The 18,237-nt window shown below is 37.4% G+C and overlaps 1 protein-coding gene across 3 annotated transcripts in view; it reads right to left on the bottom strand.

The window, feature by feature from the left end:
• Window positions 1-18,237, bottom strand: part of SYT14 (synaptotagmin 14) — a 141,464-nt gene that overhangs the window by 46,340 nt on the left and 76,887 nt on the right. For all 3 annotated transcript variants that reach the window (XM_047077279.1, XM_047077280.1, XM_047077278.1), the window contains exon 4: window positions 14,570-15,019. In XM_047077279.1, coding sequence (XP_046933235.1) covers window positions 14,570-15,019 — 450 coding nt within the window. The remainder of the gene's footprint in view (window positions 1-14,569; window positions 15,020-18,237) is intronic.

Below are 18,237 nucleotides of genomic sequence, written 5' to 3'. Positions count from 1 at the left end.
CTGGGTCTTCATAGGTAATTTCAGTTAATTACATGAGGGTGTGGAATTTTCTACAAAGGGAACTTTTCATATTTTTACTACAATTTCACTGACACATTTTTGTAATTCTACTCCCTTTTTTTTTTAACTTTTATTTTAGAGAGAGAGAGCGTGTAAGTGGAGGAGAGGGGCAGAAGGAGAGAGAGAAAATTTCAAGCAGTCTCCACACTCGTGGAGCCTGACATGGGGCTTGATCCCATGACCCTAGGATCATGATCTGAGCCAAAATCAAGAGTCAGATGCTCACCTGAGTTAGCCACCCAGGCACCCCTCCCTTAATTTTTTTTTTGACTGTCCAAATAATACACACTTAAATACTTGAAAAGGAAGCCAAAGACAATGAAAGATGAAAAGATCTGATGAAATACAGAAAACAGACAAAACTTAACCCAAAATACATTCCTCAACCCACTCATATCACAATGTTTTTTAAAAAACATTTTCTATTCCAGTGGCTTTGAAATGTTAGTGTATTTAATGACCCCTTGGGGAATTTATTTAAAAGAAAAATTACTAGGGATTCTGTGATTACTAGTGATTTTGATTCAGTGATTCAGTGAATCTAGTATTGAGCCCCAGGAATTGACACTGTTAAGAAGTATTCCAGGAGATTATGACACAAATGACTATGAGAGTTCACTCTGAGAAATTCTGATTTTTAAACTGTAGGGAAAAATAAATACTATATGTGAGCTGTAAACTTCTGCTTGTTTTATTTAACAGAATATTAAGACAGTTGTTTACTGGTGAATAGACTACTTTTATAAATCTACCTTGAAAAAAATTAATGGTCATATACAGGATCTAAGTAGAAGCCTATTCATCTAAAATCTAATTTTAATTTAAAATCTAATCAGATTTTAAATATGAAATATTATATATTCAGAAAGAGGAGAGAAACTTAAAGGCAAAATCATTCATTTTATGAACTTTCTTCCAAAAAGGTAAGTTTATGTTACAAGCATAAATGTGAACTCATGTGAACTCATGAACACGTAAACTTAAAGCCTGCTATCAACATCCTTGGTTGTAAGCCACAGTGAACACTGTTGGTTTCCTACACAATAGTTATTCTCAATCTGTATAGTTTTAAAAAGCCTTTTCTTCTGTGATTGTTCCTTCTTTAGAATATTCCCTCTATTTAAAATGTATATACCTTATTAAATCTTCCTGAAAATACTAATCAGAATTAGTCTTTACTTTTCTTCTCATCTCTGCAATATGTACTCTTCCTGGAGGGTAAATTTTTGTTTATCCTGGGTTTCCTCTTTCCTGTTGGAGGCCTTCTTCAGAGTCTCCTGAGCTATGACTGTCTCTTCATATTTAAAAATGCATCACTGGGGGCGCCTGGGTGGCTCAGTCGGTTAAGTGCCCGACTTCAGCTCAGGTCATGATCTCGCGGTCCGTGGGTTCAAGCCCGTGTCAGGCTCTGTGCTGATGGCTCAGAGCCTGGAGCCTTTTTCGGATTCTGTGTCTCCCTCTCTCTCTGACCCTCCCCCATTCATGCTCTGTCTCTCTCTGTTTCAAAAATAAATAAACGTTAAAAAAAATTAAAAAAAAATAAAAATGCATCACTAAAAAGCTGATAAAACACTGTATACTTTTAAACACAGTTTGTTCACTAATTGGTAAAAAAAAATGTGATTAGATGTGGACCAGGCAATTTCTCAGGGGAATCTCTAAATATCACTATGAGGTGGTCTTAGCTTGGAACCACTGAGTTTTCCAGAGAAGAAATCCATGATATTTACTGCCCGGATATAGTCACAAGCCTGGCACTATTCTTCATGCCAGAGAGAAATATAACTGCACTTTTTACTGGCTTGTAGTGGACTCTCACTTTTAATCCCTAGACTCATGCTATCCTCTGCTGTATCCTGAAGTAAGTATGGTTCTGCAGATCAGATCAATTCTCTCCTTCTATATGCACTTTTCACTAGTTTTCCTCCCTTCTGCTCAATCAGCTGCCAGCCTCCATCCACACTGTTTTCCAGAACCTGATTGCTCACATCTGCTGATGCCTTCATTCCAGTTCTGTTTGAGCTTGTGGGAATAAATGTCAATGTGTGTGTGTGTGTGTGTGCTTATTTTTTTAACCAAGATACTATCATTTAAGTAAAGATTACAGGAAGAAGAGGAAAGAGACAAATGTGGTTAATCCACTATCTTTAACTCGAGGAATAAACTAACTATTCCTTGTATTTTCTTCTGGTACTGCCAGTTTAGACAAACTTGTTTAATATATACTAAGACTTGTCATACATTTAAGTTTTTTTTTAATTTTTTTTAACGTTTTATTTATTTTTGAGACAGAGACAGAGCATGAATGGGGGAGGGGCAGAGAGAGGGGGAGACAGAGAATCGGAAGCAGACTCCAGGCTCTGAGCCATCAGCCCAGAGCCCGACGCGGGGCTCGAACTCACGGACCGCGAGATTGTGACCTGGCTGAAGTCAGATACTCAGCCGACTGAGCCACCCAGGCGCCCCAAGTTTTTTAAGTCCAATAATATTTTTATAAATTAAGAACCTGAAATCAGAAATTGTGATAACTGGACAAAGCTAAGTATTTAGGAAAGACTTTGCTATGCAAATTTATTATTTAAATAAGATTTAAAAGAGAATGTTTATCCCGAGAGAGCAAATTTTTTTATACTTAAAAGCAAAACTTTACTTATAAATTACCGATATGCAATTATAAATAATGTTAATCGTTAGATGATATTAATCATAGCAAATCTTTGTATGACATTTGGTTCACTATTATTCACTGCCCCTTGCTGTTGACATTACATGACTTGCTTTAGACCAGAGGTCAGCAAACTACATGCTCAAACTGAATGCTGCCTAGGGCCCATTTTTTTACAGCCAGCATGCAAGGAATGGGTTTAAATTTTTAAAAAGGCATTCTAAAAAAAGAGAGAGAGAAAGAGAGAATATGCAACAGAGGCCATTTGTGGCCTGTAAAACCTAAAAAAAATGAACTCTCTAGCACTTTATAGACAGTTTGCTGACCCTTGCTTTAGACACGGAAATTTCAGTGGAGGTGGCATGTGTTAATTTTGGGCAGAAGCTTTAAGGAACAGGGATTAGTTTGCTACATCCTCTGACAACCCGCAAAGTTTCAGAGGTCTGGATCCCAGAGAGAAGACAAACGAAACAGAGCCATAACCAACCTACAATGGACACGCAGCACAGTGAAAAAGAAACCCTTGTTGTTTATAAGCCATTAAAAGTTTCAGGGCTTTTGTCATCTCAGAATAACCTAGGCTAAACTGCCTCGTATGCTTTGCTGATGTCATATGAGTTATCCAACATGACTGAAAATAATGAAATTGCACTTATTGGAAGAATATTTATAATTCAGACTTTTTTTTTACCTTTATTTTTGAGAGACAGAGACAGAGCACAAGTGGGGGAGGGGCAGAGATAGAAGGAGACCCAGAATTCGAAGCAGGCTCCAGGCTCCGAGCTGTCAGCACAGAGCCCGATTGGGGGCTCAAACCCACGAACTGTGAGATCATGACCTGAAGTGAAGTCGGACACTTAACTGACTGAGCCACCCAGGTGTCCCTATAATTCAGACTTTTAAATAATTATTCAAAAATATATTTCTAAAAAGTGGTATATTTTTTTTTAACGTTTATTCCTTTTTGAGACAGAGAAAGAGAGCATGAACGGGGGAGGGTCAGAGAGAGAGGGAGACACAGAATTGGAAGCAGGCTCCAGGCTCTGAGCTGTTAGCACAGAGCCTGACGCAGGGCTCGAACCCACAGACTGTGAGATCATGACCCAAGCCGAAGTCGGACGCTCAACCGACTGAGCCACGCGGGCACCCCTAAAAAGTTGTATCTTAAAAACATTCAAGGCCTGAATTAGATTTAGCGACTTGTATTGTTGGATTAAATGCTTTTTACACTGTTGGATTAAAGGACTTTTACCTTCCTCTTTTCCAGATTGCTAACATTCCTCCTCATTTTGAAACTTGAAAAACACAATATAATAATTTTTATTTATGGACTAGCACCAAATGAAGATTACTACTGACTTAGCACACTAAATTTATCCACACATAAATAAGACGAAATAAACCAAATCACTTAACAGTATCAAGGTCCTACTTTGTGCTAGATGATGATTTCAGTTCTGTACATGGTTTCTCTCCTTTACTTGCCGCACATATTCTGAGGCAGCCATCATTGCTACTAGCCCCTTTTACAAACAAATGAATGAATGAGGCACAGAGGGGCTGAGTACTCACCCAAGAACACAAATCAGGATGAACTGGGGAACCAAGATGTGAGGCCAGGGACTGCAGAGCCTCTGGGCTCCCAACCTGGATGCTACACCAACCCACCCAAATACAAATGCACACTTTGTCTTGGATGTCTAACAATTTCGACATTAAAACTGTAGATTCCCACAACCCGGCAATTCTTTAGTCTTTTATGAAAAATCACAAATGAGTTAGTATAGAGAAAAATTTTTTATAATGTGAATACAGCTTAAGGGATAATACCAGGGGCACCTGGGTAGCTCAGTCTTAAGGTTAAGTACCTGACTTCAGCTTAGGTCATGATTTCACGGTTCATGAGTTTGAGCCCTGCATGGGGCTCTCTGCTGTCAGCATAGAGCCCTCTTTGGATCTTCTGTCCCCCTCTCTCTAGTCCTCCAGCCCCCCTAAATAAATATTGAAAAAGGGACAATGCCGGCTTTCATTTTAAAGAAAAATATACCCCCAAATTAAGCTGACTAATATGAAAAATGTACTTATAATACAGGCTATTTTCCATGAACTAGATAATATCTTATTGTTTGAAAAATAAACCAAATTAAAGTTCAATTAGCTCACTCTATTTTTTATTGTAGATTATGGAAATATTAATATAATTTGATTATATATAAATTATATGTTTTGATGATATATCAGATAATTTAAAAATTATGTGTACCAAACTTATTAAGTCTTTAGTTCCTAATCAGCAATACCAGCTTCTTCTACTAGAAAACATGCAATTGGTACCATTCTAGTCACCAGCTGCCCAAAGTGACAGACTATAAGAGGACCACTGTAACCGCTAGATAGATAGAGCTTATACGAACATTCTAGGTCTAAGACTAGACAAAGGAAAGATAAGACATTGTTTTTTTTGCAAGACAAGAGAGTATCTTATATAACGTTATTAATGGCAGAATGATTCATATTAAATTAAGGATAATCTATTTTATTTCAGGTTAACAACTAGCATTTCTGGTCTACAAAGGTTTTCCCATAGTTCATCTCCTTTACTCATCCCAAGCTTGTGAGGGAGTCAGGTCATATATTCCAGTCGTATCTCAGGCACTAGCATGTACACTATGGAGAATTAGGCTTTTCCCAAGAATAGCTTTGCATGCACAACCCTTAAAAATGTGCATTTCCCTTGAGCAGGAGCTTCCAGTAATGAATAAGCACACAACGTATGTGCAGGACTATGCTCATTTTCAGTGACAGAAATCATTTAAATATATCTACCTAATAGGAACAGCATCAGGAACTGATATTCAGGCTTATCATGTACTATCAGTTTTTGACCAGAATTATTCTTTGCTCTGAGTAGAATTAAGTAAAATGTAACTGTCAAATGGATATTTTTTTCTGGCTCCTAACAGGTCCCTACAGAGTCCATAGAACAAATGTAATGATTAGACTGAAAACTCACTAATAATAGATTTCCTTCAACCTTAATTTTTAAAAATTCATTTCTTCTGTCCTAGGCCTGCATTCAGTATTTAAGGTCGTATTCCACCATAAGAACATAGATGCATCAACTACAAAACTGCTTCTTTTCTACACTAAATTTCAAGTTTTCTGGTGAAAAAAACATTTTTGTAATTAGGATTTTTCAGCTCTCTTTAAATTCACACTCTATGCCTAAATAGGCATTACTCTGAAGGTAGCATTAAACTCTATCAACTTCAAAATAAATGTCACAGCAGATAAATCCACAGCTCTTTTGGGAGATGCATCTTCAATACTAATTCAGATGAAAAGACTATAAACAATATAATTACCACTGGTTGGTTTCTAAAATATATTCTGATAAAATACATTTTTATATCTACCATGTTTCAAAATTAGAACCATTTTAATAATTTTTCCAGTAAGAACCTACTATTTGAAATTATCTGTCAAGATTTTAAATGTGAAAATCCTAAAATTAAAGATTTGGGTTTTGAAACAGATTTGCCCACTGGATACTGCCCTGTTATTTAATACGAACATGATAGGGGAAAATGACTAAGAAGAAATTAAATGTTGCTTCTGTTTGCTATTTCTTTTATCTGTAAAAGGTAGGCCTCAAGAATAACCTCACTCAATGTTATTATTCATTATCAGCCACCCACCACATGACCAATAAGCCCAATGGATATAACTATTCTATTATTGTGCAACAACCCAGGAAAAAGGGAATTGTTCATGGTAATGTAATAAAGTGCACCTGTAAAGGAAAGTAGGTATAGCTTCTGGTTGGTATTAGTGAAAAAGGCATGCATTCAGGGTGTCTAGCATCTAGACGCTCCAAATGAAAACTTTTTAAAAAATAATGGTCACTATTTATAATTTGAACTATTTATAATTTACAGGAACTTTCCAAATGTTCCTGTAAAGAACACTATTTTATCCCCTCTTGCTCTATTTAATGCACTTTAGAGTGTTCTTAATTATAGAATATGCTGTCCTCTTAAACCTAAATTTATCTGTCATAATCTTTCATCCACTCTAAATTGATCAAATAGTACTGTCTTTCCATAAAGCATTTGTTAATTTCTCTCATTAGTAGTGCAAACAATTGAAATCAGTATGTTGGAAGAGTTAATTGCATAAGATAAAATACAGCAGAAAAGGAAAATAATACCTGTACTTTATGCTTATTTCTTCAATTTTCTGGCTCATTTTTGAAAAAATAATACAAGAGCGAAGTACAGGCTGGTCCTCAGTAGTGTATCGTTTAGCACATGGAGGCTTCAACTCAATGAATCCTAGGTGAGTTGTTTGCTGTTCCCTATACTCGATATGCAGAACAAACAGTTTTAGCTACTAAGATTCCATTTTTTCCCACTCAATTTTTCTGCATGTTCAAAATTTCTTGAGACGTAGGATCTAAACTTGACTTCTTTTGACCCTGTAAACTAAGAATCTGATTTAAACAAAAAGATTCCTTTTGTTTTCTAATTTAGATTCTCTTTCACTGAAAAGATTTATCTAATAACAATTCTTCCCAGACTAGAGCTATTCCTCTCTACTGATAATATATGCTTACCTACCCTGAATAACTGTCTCTAAATAGGTCTGTAACTATTTAGTTTTACACTAAAGTGAGCCATGACTCATACTGGTGTTATTGTCTAGGGAACTGAATTATACACAGGCAGCTTTCTCCTTCACGTAGTAATTTTTAACTGTGATCATTAGTTTATTATGAAGCTCTATTTTTAATTGCTTTAGGATTAAGGAGTGTAATGTACATTTTCTAAATGTAGATTCTTCACAATGGTAGTATGTGAATGTCGTGAATATGAAAACAGGTGAAGCTAAGTTTTAGAAGACACTTGCTAATAATACAGACTAAAGTATGATTCTTAGGAGGACACACATTTCAATTACAGAGTATAAGTAATAATTTACCTGTCTTAAAAATAACAGTCACAGTATAAATATCAAACTAAATTAATTCAATCTATTAACAAAAAGATAGGCTATTTTTGAGACACAGGAATTTTAAGAATTATAGGTTCTAAAGTACCTAAAAGAAGATCATCACTTTAGTAAGTCATAAGGAAGTCTGAAAGACTGTGGCATTATACCCTTGAATGGGAAATTACATAAGCATATATGTCTCTAGTTGATGATTATTTAAAAATAAAACACTCTGTGATGTGTTCCTATTTAATTACCCTACGAGTATACTCACTGGATTCTAAATCATAAAAGATTCCTAACAGGGCTGTTTTGATACCTAGCAGGGAATAATGAAATAGACCTTAGTAAGAATTTTTAAATGATTAGGCTTACCTGAACATGTTGATGAATCAATTTAATAGGTATTCACTGAATACCTATGTTCTAGGTTCTACGAAAAGTAAGTATAACTAAAACCGTACAAATCAAACACACACAGTCTCTATTCTTAAAGTATTTAAAATCTAGAAGGGCACAGAACAAGGTCAATAACAAGAAAACCTATGACTAGCCACAAAAACAAGCATCAGAGGCAACAAGTCAGAAATAATAGGTACCACATGCACCTACTCATCCATCCATCCATTTAACATTCATACAGCAATAACCACTACTAGATATTTGGTATACAAAGATAGATAAGATTGGGGCACGTGGGTGGCTCAGTCGGTTGAGCATCTGACTTTGGCTGAGGTCATGATCTCACGGTTTGTGAGTTCCAGCCCCAGTGCAGAGCCTGCTTTGGATGGATCCTCTGTCCCCCTCTCTCTCTGCCCCTCCTCCACTCATGCTCACACTCTCTCTCTCTCTCAAAACTAAACATTTAAAAAACAAAGATAAGATCAACTAATTTAAATTTATATTAGAAACAACGTAACAAATTTCTATAAAGATGGGATTTCAATTAGACTTTATACAAAATCTGAGATTTAAATAGATTCAAATTATAATTGGGTTTGACATTTCAGAGCAACCTAAATGAAGGCAAATCCCTGATGATATTGGCTACGTCTTTTACTTTAAGACATTATGTTCCTCCTTTTCTGAATCTCTTCACTATGCCTTCTGGTACTCCTGATCTATGATAAACTCCTCCAGAACTTTAGGTTCTTCTATGAACCCCCCAATGCTTTACTTCAACCAAAATCCAATTCTTCCCTGAGGATACATCATCCTCTGCAGACTTATCCATCCTGGTTATTCCCTCATACCTGAAATGCCTTAGGGTCAAAAGCAGAGTTCTCCGCTGCTTTCTCAAACATTCTTCCTCTGAATTTATACACAAGAATAACTATTTTTCTTTAAGGCTGATATCATCCTGTCTTCATAGATAGTCTGTCCTGAGCATTTCCTTTGCATTCCTCGAGAACAATAACCTTTCATTCAATCTTCTTTTGTACTTTAATTTCTGCCAGGATCTTTTGTGACTTCAGTGTGCAGGTGGATAAGCCAGCCACCAAGAACCTGGCCTCTCCTGACCAACTTATCCATCTCCGGTGCCTCTTATTCTATCTCAGATACTCACTCTGGACCCTTGTCGTCCATCACTGAAATTAACTGAAAGCAGTCTCCTCTCTAACTACATTCCCCTGTCATTCCACACTTCTTCAACTCCTCCTGTCTCATCTGTTCCTTGATATCCTTGGGATTTTCAGTCCACCAGCCCTTCTCCTTCCACTGCCTATCAGTCCCTTTCTAGCTTTACTTCCGTTTTTCTTCAACTGAGATTTCACGGTCCACAATTTAAACACATGTCTTAACAATACTCTTAACATTTTTGCCTCTCACCATCCCAAATGTATCGGTTAACCCCCATTTTCAATTTCTTCCCTGATACTGTACATCATCACTGATTACATCGTTGGCATCAGTATTCAAAAAAAATTTTTTTAATGTTTTATTTATTTTTGAGAGGGGGAGAGAGAGACAAAGTGCGAGCAGGGGAGGGGCAGAGAGAGAGAGGGAGGCACAGAATCAGAAGCAGGCTCCAGGCTCTGAGCTGTCAGCACAGAGTCAGACACTTAATCGGATGAGCCACCCAGGCACCCCATTGGCATTAGTATTTAAGTGTGCCCATGTTTCTCCTAACCTCAAAAACATCTTTCCTAAAGTCCTCTTCCTTCCTACTTTCATAGCCAAATTTGGCTTAAAAGTTGTCCCCATGATTACCACTCTAGTTTGGATTCTGCCTACCCTCTGCCCCATCCAAATTGGTCCCGCTAAGGCTACCCATTACCTGAATATCCTCAATTCAACGAGCAGTTAGTTTTCTTTTTCTTTTTCTTTTTAATGTTAATTTGTTTTTGAGAGAGACAGAGACAGAGAAACAGAGCATGGGCAGGGGAGAGGCAGAGAGAGAGGGAGACACAAACCCACAAAGTGGGCTCCAAGTTCCGCGCTGTCAGCACAAAGCCGGACACAGGGCTTGAACTCACGAACTGTGAGATCATGACCTGAGTTGAAGTCAGGTGCTCAACCAACTGAGCCACCCAGGAGCCCCTCAATGAGCAGTTTTCAATACTTAGATTGTTGGTTCCATTAGTAGCATCTGACAAAGTTAATTATTCCTTCCTTCATAACTGATTCTTGGCTCTTGGGATATTTTAGTATTTCTTTCTTCCTACCTTACCCCTCCTTTCTCCAGTCTTTAAGTCTAGGAGTTCCTGAGGATCTCCTTCCCTCGGAGACAAGCCCACCCACTCCCACGTCTACTTACTATAGATGCTATGCGTTCACACAGAAATATGACATGGAGCCAGACTGAATGGAACACAGATGTCAAGGCACATGTTAAGCGCCCTCTATTGCTAAAGCTTAAGTTTCAACACACTTTCTGCGGTAGGAAGTCCAAATGAGCTCAGCTGGATTCTCTACTTAGGGTCTCACGAGACTGAAATCAAAGTTTCAGCTGGGCTGGGCTATTATCTGGAGGCTCTGGCCAAGAATCTACTTCTAAGCTCATTCAAGGTGGTAGCTGAATTCAGTGCTTTGCAGCTATAGGAATGAAGTCCCCATTTCCTAGCTGGTCACACTGCATACATTATGCTAGTTAAATAGTGTCTGTATAGGAAGGGTTGTGAGAGAAAGAACAAAGTCTCATTATTAATAAATCATAATAAAAAATCTAATATTATTAAGAAATCTAGTAGCTGAATGAGAAATACAACTGGAATTAAGAAAGGGGGAGAGGTGGGGTGCCTGGGTGGCTCAGTCGGTTGTGTGCCTGACTTTGGCTCAGGTCATAATTTCACTGTCTGTGAATTCGAGCCCCGCATTGGGCTCTTTGCTGACAGCTCAGAGCCTGGAGCTTGCTTTGGATTCTGTGTCTCCCTCTCTCTCTGCCCTTCCCTGTTCGTGCTCTGTCTCTCTCTCTCACAAAAATAAAAAAAAAAAATTTTAAAAAAGTGGGGGGGGGAGATGCCATTCCAGGCAACTGTTATACAGAGTAATATGGCGTTAAAGATGCAGGTGAAGAAAGTAGCTGGGGTTATATACCAGGAAAGAGTGCCATACGAACAAAGATGAGTACATGAGAAAAGTTCCGGTAAGAGGGGTACACCGGGGCAGGAAGGGTAACTGATAACATTCTAGCTGTTGAGTCTGGCTTCAGAGATGACTAAAACAACTAAATAATCAACCATATGGCTATTTCAACATTTGTCAGTCAGGGTTCTTATCTGAAAACACTGGAAGCTAACATTAAACGGAAGAGTAATTTATTAAGGGAATCAGGATGACTAGAGAATAGGCTTATGGGTACGCTTCTCAAGAACAAAAACTAAAACTACGCTGCAGAACTGGCCCGGTGAGGAAATTGTGCCACTGCTCCCCATGGACACTCATGTGCCAAGGTCTCTTCTCTCCTGCAACAGCCACTGTCTAGCACACATACTATTTCTGCACCAGCAAAGCTAATTCAGAATTACTACGGACTCTGAGTATCAGGTTCCTCCACCATCAGCCCATGCAAACATGATGTGAGTGCAGCCCCTGCTTCTCTGTTCAGTCTGTACTGAGGTTTCCTGGACAGGAACAGGACTAGAGCGCCTCGCGAGCGTGGCTCTGCCGGAGTTACCAGTCAGGCTGGGAAAGTGAACTTGCCCTCAGGGAGGTGGGACTATTAGTTGGGACTTTCTCAGACATTAGAAGACAGTTGAAAATATATGGAGGAGTGAGAAACCATAATAAATATCCAAACAAAATGTCATATATTTAGCACACCAAATGCATCTAAATTCCACCCATTTCTGTTCTTACCTAATGCCTTTCCCAAAATATATTAGTAGAATCATAATATCAGAGATAGATGGGACATTTGGTTTAATTCCCTCATTTTACTATTAAGAAACCTGATGCCCAAAGTGATTAGATAATTTATCCAAAGTTACAGCCACAGCTAGTTAGTACAAAGGACTCATGCTTTTCAACTCTGTATGGTTTCTATCATTCAGTGATCAAACTGAATCTTTATCTTAAAGTTCAACTTAAATTCTACCCTCAGGGAAACTCAGGGTTTAGTTCTCAGTCATCCGGTGATAGTGATCACTTTTTCTCTCAATGTACTGATTTGGTCAGTTCCTGAATATAAAGTTAAATTTTCCATTGTAGAATTCTGTTTTTCTATTATTACCCATGAAAATAAACTGTTATTAAACTGCAAATATGTTTAATCATAGTATATCAATTTTTGAATATCTTAAAACTGTCCTTTACCTAAAGGCTAATTAATATTCTTGCAACGACATCAAGTAATTATTCAAAAGCTACAAGAATAAATTGTTTAATTATGAGAACTTCTCACTCATTTATTATTACATCTTATAAAATTAAAGCTAAAATCACCCACGTAATCTATAATCACATGATTTTTCTATACGGTTAGTATCAAAACTTAAGCAAAGAGAACATAAACACTGTAACACATGCAGAACACAAACATTCTAGGAGTATTTTATTGTTATGACAAGACAACTGATAGAATTATGAGTCTTGACCTCAAGATTGTGGTGTGCTAAATTGTTTTTGGCACAGAAGCCAAAATATTTTGGATTTGGAGAAGGTGGAACGGGAAAGATGGAAAGAGAGAGGAACAATTAAACACAGGCAGTAAATCTGAAAAGGGTGGCAGTGTAGAGAAAAAATTCTCCCAGAGCAGTGGACAGTTCTAGTCAGATTCTTAGAAGCTATTTGTCTAGCACTTTTTTCTTTCTGGGAACATGCTTCAGAAATTTACTGTACTGGTTGTCAGAAATATAGAATCAAGGACTACAAGCCAATACATGTAATGTAGGTATATACAGAAATAATTTAGTTGGACCAGAGATGAAACCATATTATTTTCTGTTGCTTCATTTTGTTTGTGAAATGAATATAATTAACACAGAGTTGGAAATGGATCATTTGAAGTAAATAAATACAAAATACATACCTCATGATGATACAGTCATTCTCTTCCAATTTAAATCAGGTATATTTCTCTATAAGAATGTGTTTTCACAGATTAACTAGTCATCACTCAGACCAAATCATGAAAAAGTTTACAATCCTATTAAGAACTGCCAAATATTCAATTTTATAAAAAACTGCTTTTTCCAACTCTGAAATACTGCCTGGACTTCTTTTCTCTCTCCTCTGATAAACTGCTGATATTATATTTTTAAAAGGGATATTTCCCCACAGTGGTAATTCTGCAATTTAAAATTGTAACAAGTTATCAATAAAGGCTAAACAGTATCCTACAAACCCGCAGGGATACACTATACTTACTATGGCCTTTGGTTTTAAAAATGTTGAAATCATCCAGCTGAAATGGTATGGTGAAAAAAAAAATCTAATGTGAATGAGGGTCCTATAAGATCCAATGCTTCCTGGTATAAATTCTCTGATCTTGAACTTATGCTTCCACCCTTTAAAATCTTAAAAACAACCCTCAAATATTATACCTGTATTTAAAAATAAACATCCATTCTAAAATCTCTGTATTTATATTATAAAAATGCTTTTAATTCAATATAGTAGAGAGGAATAAATACAATTTGTAATTTACACTTACAGCATATCACAGATTTTCTCATAATCTAAATAACTATGTGACATAATGTATCTCCAGTTTAAAGAAGCAGGTCAACTCTCCTGTGATTTGCAATGTCTTGCGGGAATTTAGTTAAAAATATGGAGGGAGAGAGGGAGAGAGACTTATATGTGATCAGAACCTGGAGCAAAAAAGGGAAAAGGGATAATAGCTCATAGACGAAACTGAAGTATTCTCCCCAAACAACTGCAAAACCTTTGTTTAGAAAGGGTACAGAGTATAACAAGGCCAGATTTTCTTTTGAACCTTTAAAAATAATTTCATAGCAGTTCTGGAAAGATAATTAGCCATGACCTGGGCAGCAGTACATATTCTATAAAAGCAAATGATTTCTGTGGCATATTAAATAAGATACGGGGCTAGATCTTACTGTACCACTTAGTTTTAACCTGGAAAGGAAACAATAAAATCTGCACGGAGTTCGTTTGATGTCATAATCAACCATCTAATAAATATTTAACACAGGAACAAATGTTAAGACATTGGACTGGACTCTGTGAAGGACTAAATAAAATACATAAGTCACATAATCTTCAAGGGCAACTTTTCTAGAATGAGAAAAAATTAGACCTATCCAGGGCTTAGAAATTTTGTAAAGGCATGATTATTGCATTTAAAAAAGACTGAAAAAGTGGCCGGACTGATAATGGATTTTAAAAACTCTCTACGTTATATATCACGACATAAAGCATAGTCAGGCTATTTGATCAGATACTCACAGAATGATTGTAAGAAGGTTCCAATATCACAGGTAGTGACATTTTCCCTTGAAGATTCAATTTCGTCAAATAAAAAATCTTTTCCCCCACAATCTTTTCCTTTTTCATACGGTGCACACCATACAGTCTAAACCGAACTGCGTAATTTCCAATCATCTCGGATTCAACATGATTGAACTTGAATGTCTCTGTGAAGACAGGGCATGGTCCTCTCTGGATGCTGGTTTTTGCTCTCTGCTTCTTTATAGGTAGAAGAACAAGGTGTACTTGCCATGAGTTGCCACCTGTCCTGTTATATGTTGGGATATCGGTGACAGCTGTCACTGTTACCAGAAGCTTCTGTTCTTGTGAGTCATAGTCAAAAGTCACATCCAGTGTGCCATATTTAGCTTCTGGCTCAGGATCAAAAGGTTTGGGAAGCTGTGAAGATGATCCTTGAGCTGACATATCCTAAGAAAAGCAAATTCAAATGTTTTCAGTTTTTAACTCTAGTATATAATCGAGCATGTAAATAAACATCTGATACTGCTTTAGGAGGAGGATGTGAAAACTGTCACAAAGAAGGTAATAATAAATAACAGTCAACTACGATCAAAAGCTACTCCACAAGGTCAGAGGAGTAAACATGGTAGGTTAAACTCAAAAGCTTATCATAATACAGACAAAGAATTTAGTATTCCCCATCACAATTTTGAGAAAGTTGGATATGTTTTTATAATTAAAAATACATGCTTCAAGATGTATCTCTCTTCCTTTTGTAGGAAACTACTAAATTGCACTTTCAACATTATAAACAATGCAACTGACAGCTCAATATTAGGCTGGATAGAAAGATAATGGATACAAGCATAATGCCATTGAAAAATTTGGTCCCATTTGGAAAGTTTGTTCTAAAACACCCCATCTGTAACAGAGTGTAAGCACCCTGAGGCTTGGAAATCAAGGGAAATGGGAAATACGAAAGTATAAATACAGAGGCCTCAAAAATACTTGTGGCCAAATACTTATTTTCCATAACACATACATTATTTACACTTTAATTTTTAACCTCAATTTAAAACTACGTATTATTTTCTGAGGTTACTTACTGTTGAAAATCGCTGACTACACATTTCAAAACTTCCAGAAAGACCAAAACTGTACATTTTAATGATGAGGCTGGAAGAAGCTGTACCTGTTTTACCCAGAATTGTCTCAAATTCCTGCCAGCCTAAGTCCCTGGAATGTAACAAGAGGGTTGGCTACTTACCGACTGTGCCAAACCCAGGTCTCTGACCTTTCAACGACACCACTTTGTCCCTTCAAGCATTTTAACAAGTCTTAAACATCTTAAAATGATGGGCATTTTAAAATGTGGACCAATTTTGTAATTTTCTGCTTCTGAACGTGTCCTTGGTGCCTATGGTAGCAGCCACTCCTACTAGTCCCATTCTTCCCTTTTTGCATTTCTGAGAAGGGCTACCAGAGTTGAGGCAGAAACACACTGTCCCGCAAGACACTGCCCTTCAAAACTTTACTTGTGGCAGCTATGCTCATGAGACTTGGCTTTGGTCAGTGGGAGGCAAGCAGAGTTATGTCTGAAACATCCAGATTAGGTTTATAGAGGAAATTACTTGACCTTCACTCTCTTTTTTTCTCAGGCTTCCCACCAGTAGATACGCAGGTAGGATGGGTGGCTCTGCTTGGACCATGTGGACTAAGACAAATACTCCAGGGGATGGCAGAGTGACAAAAAAAACAAACTTCCGCCCTGCCCGCCCTCCCCCCACCAAGCCCCTGAATGATGTAGAGCGAAGCCACCTACTCCCCTAGACTGTCGTTAAATGAAAGACAATCTTCTGTGGTTTTTAGCCATCATATTGGTCTCTTGTTAAAGCAGCTGAACACAAACTCTAACTGTTGTACTAACCATGTGCCAGGCTGTATTTTAGTTGGGGAAGACTCAGCAGAGAACCAAAAATACTCAGGTCTTTTACATATAAATCTTACATGTCTACCTATGGGTGACCCTGCTTGGTACCATGTATGAAAAAAAAAAGAAGAAATGAAGAACAACACTTAGGGAGAGGGAACAGACTCTTAGAGAAGGATTCGGCTTTTTTTTTTTTAAATGGAATATGATGAAATCAGGATAAACATATTCTTATTCTGTCAAAAAAAATTGACAATCTAGAGCAAAATGTTTTAACGTATGCCACTTCATAATTGGCAATCAAAGATGATTAATTACATGGCTTTGATTTTTCAATGAAATACTTTCTAAAATAGTATCATAATAGCTAAGATTTACAAGGCAGTAAAAAATTTCATAATGTCCCAGAGAGGGTTAAAAGGGTGGACCTTTATAGACAAAAATTACTATTTGTGTTCTCTAAACAGGCTACTAGAAAATAATCCCTCCTTTCAAGGTGTCTACATTTGAATGACTGTCAGCTAGTAACAGGTCATCAGTAGAGTTTTTGACCTTCTTGCCAGGGAACCCTCACTGGAACCCTCACTCCTATCCCAGTTCAGTTGTGTGTGTAGATGGGCACTAACATAGCTATGCCCTGAATTAAATGAAGAGGAAAGTAAGACTTTTCTATTTGATAAATAGTATCTATTAAAGGAACGGTAGAAAGCAAAATAAATTTGAAAAAACACAAGAGTGGACTTTATACTAACAGAGGCTATAAAAGCATCTAGATATTGATACAACATGCACTTGCTGTAGAGTCTGAATATATTCAATTCTGCTACAGAGACACAAAAACAAGCAGGATAGAAGAGACTAAGTGTCAACAGACAGCAAGCTGGCAGCTTCTGAAATATGGGCAAAACTCAACGCCTGTGTTAACTATAAATAATGAATAAGGAAGTAATCTGAGAGGCAAAATTCAGAAGATACAGTAAATACAGATAGTAACTAAATTAATAACTTGGAAGATATGCCAAAGATAGACATAATGAATCAAAAATATAATAGAACAAATGAGTACTGCCTAAAGGAAGGAATGTAAGGCCCAAGCCATGATCATGTCACCTCTGAGCTAAAGCTCTGTCACCCATGTGTTCCTTAATGGAAATAGAACCTAGGTTGATTTAGTAGGCTAATTGGCAAGTTTTACTGATGACAGGAGTAATTGTCCCTGCATCTCTCCCAGAAAACAAGTATATGTTTTTGGCCCCTGGCACTGTTGTTTACATCTCAACTCTTGGGGTGCCTCGCTGGCTCAGCTGGTGGAGTATACAAGTCCTGATCTGGCGGTTGTGAGTACAAGCTCCACGCTGGGTGTACAGATTACTTTAAAAAAAAAACCAAAAACAAAAAAACTCAACTCTTGTCCCTGTTACTACAACCGTATATAGGGAACACTGATGGGGCAGAAAGAGTGACATAGGACACTTGGGCATTACTTAAACCAAGGCTTACATAGTGTATTCCTACCACCTGTACCTACTGGCATCCTATTCTAAGTGTGTTAACCTACCTCACCTTGCTCCTCTTCTTACATTATATTTGAAATAGGTTAAGACTCCTAAAAACTGAGAATAAACCGAGGGTTGATGGGGGGTGGGAGGGAGCGGAGGGTGGGTAATGGGCATTGAGGAGGGCACCTGTCGGGATGAGCACTGGGTGTTGTATGGAAACCAATCTGACAATAAATTTCATAATTAAAAAAAAAGAA

The sequence above is a fragment of the Lynx rufus genome, unplaced genomic scaffold (assembly GCF_022079265.1).
Source record: "Lynx rufus isolate CCGP_SWC_20201006 ecotype Redwood Valley unplaced genomic scaffold, mLynRuf1.p SCAF_15, whole genome shotgun sequence".
Lineage (NCBI taxonomy): Eukaryota > Metazoa > Chordata > Mammalia > Carnivora > Felidae > Lynx > Lynx rufus.
This window is presented reverse-complemented; position numbering and strand designations above follow the sequence as displayed.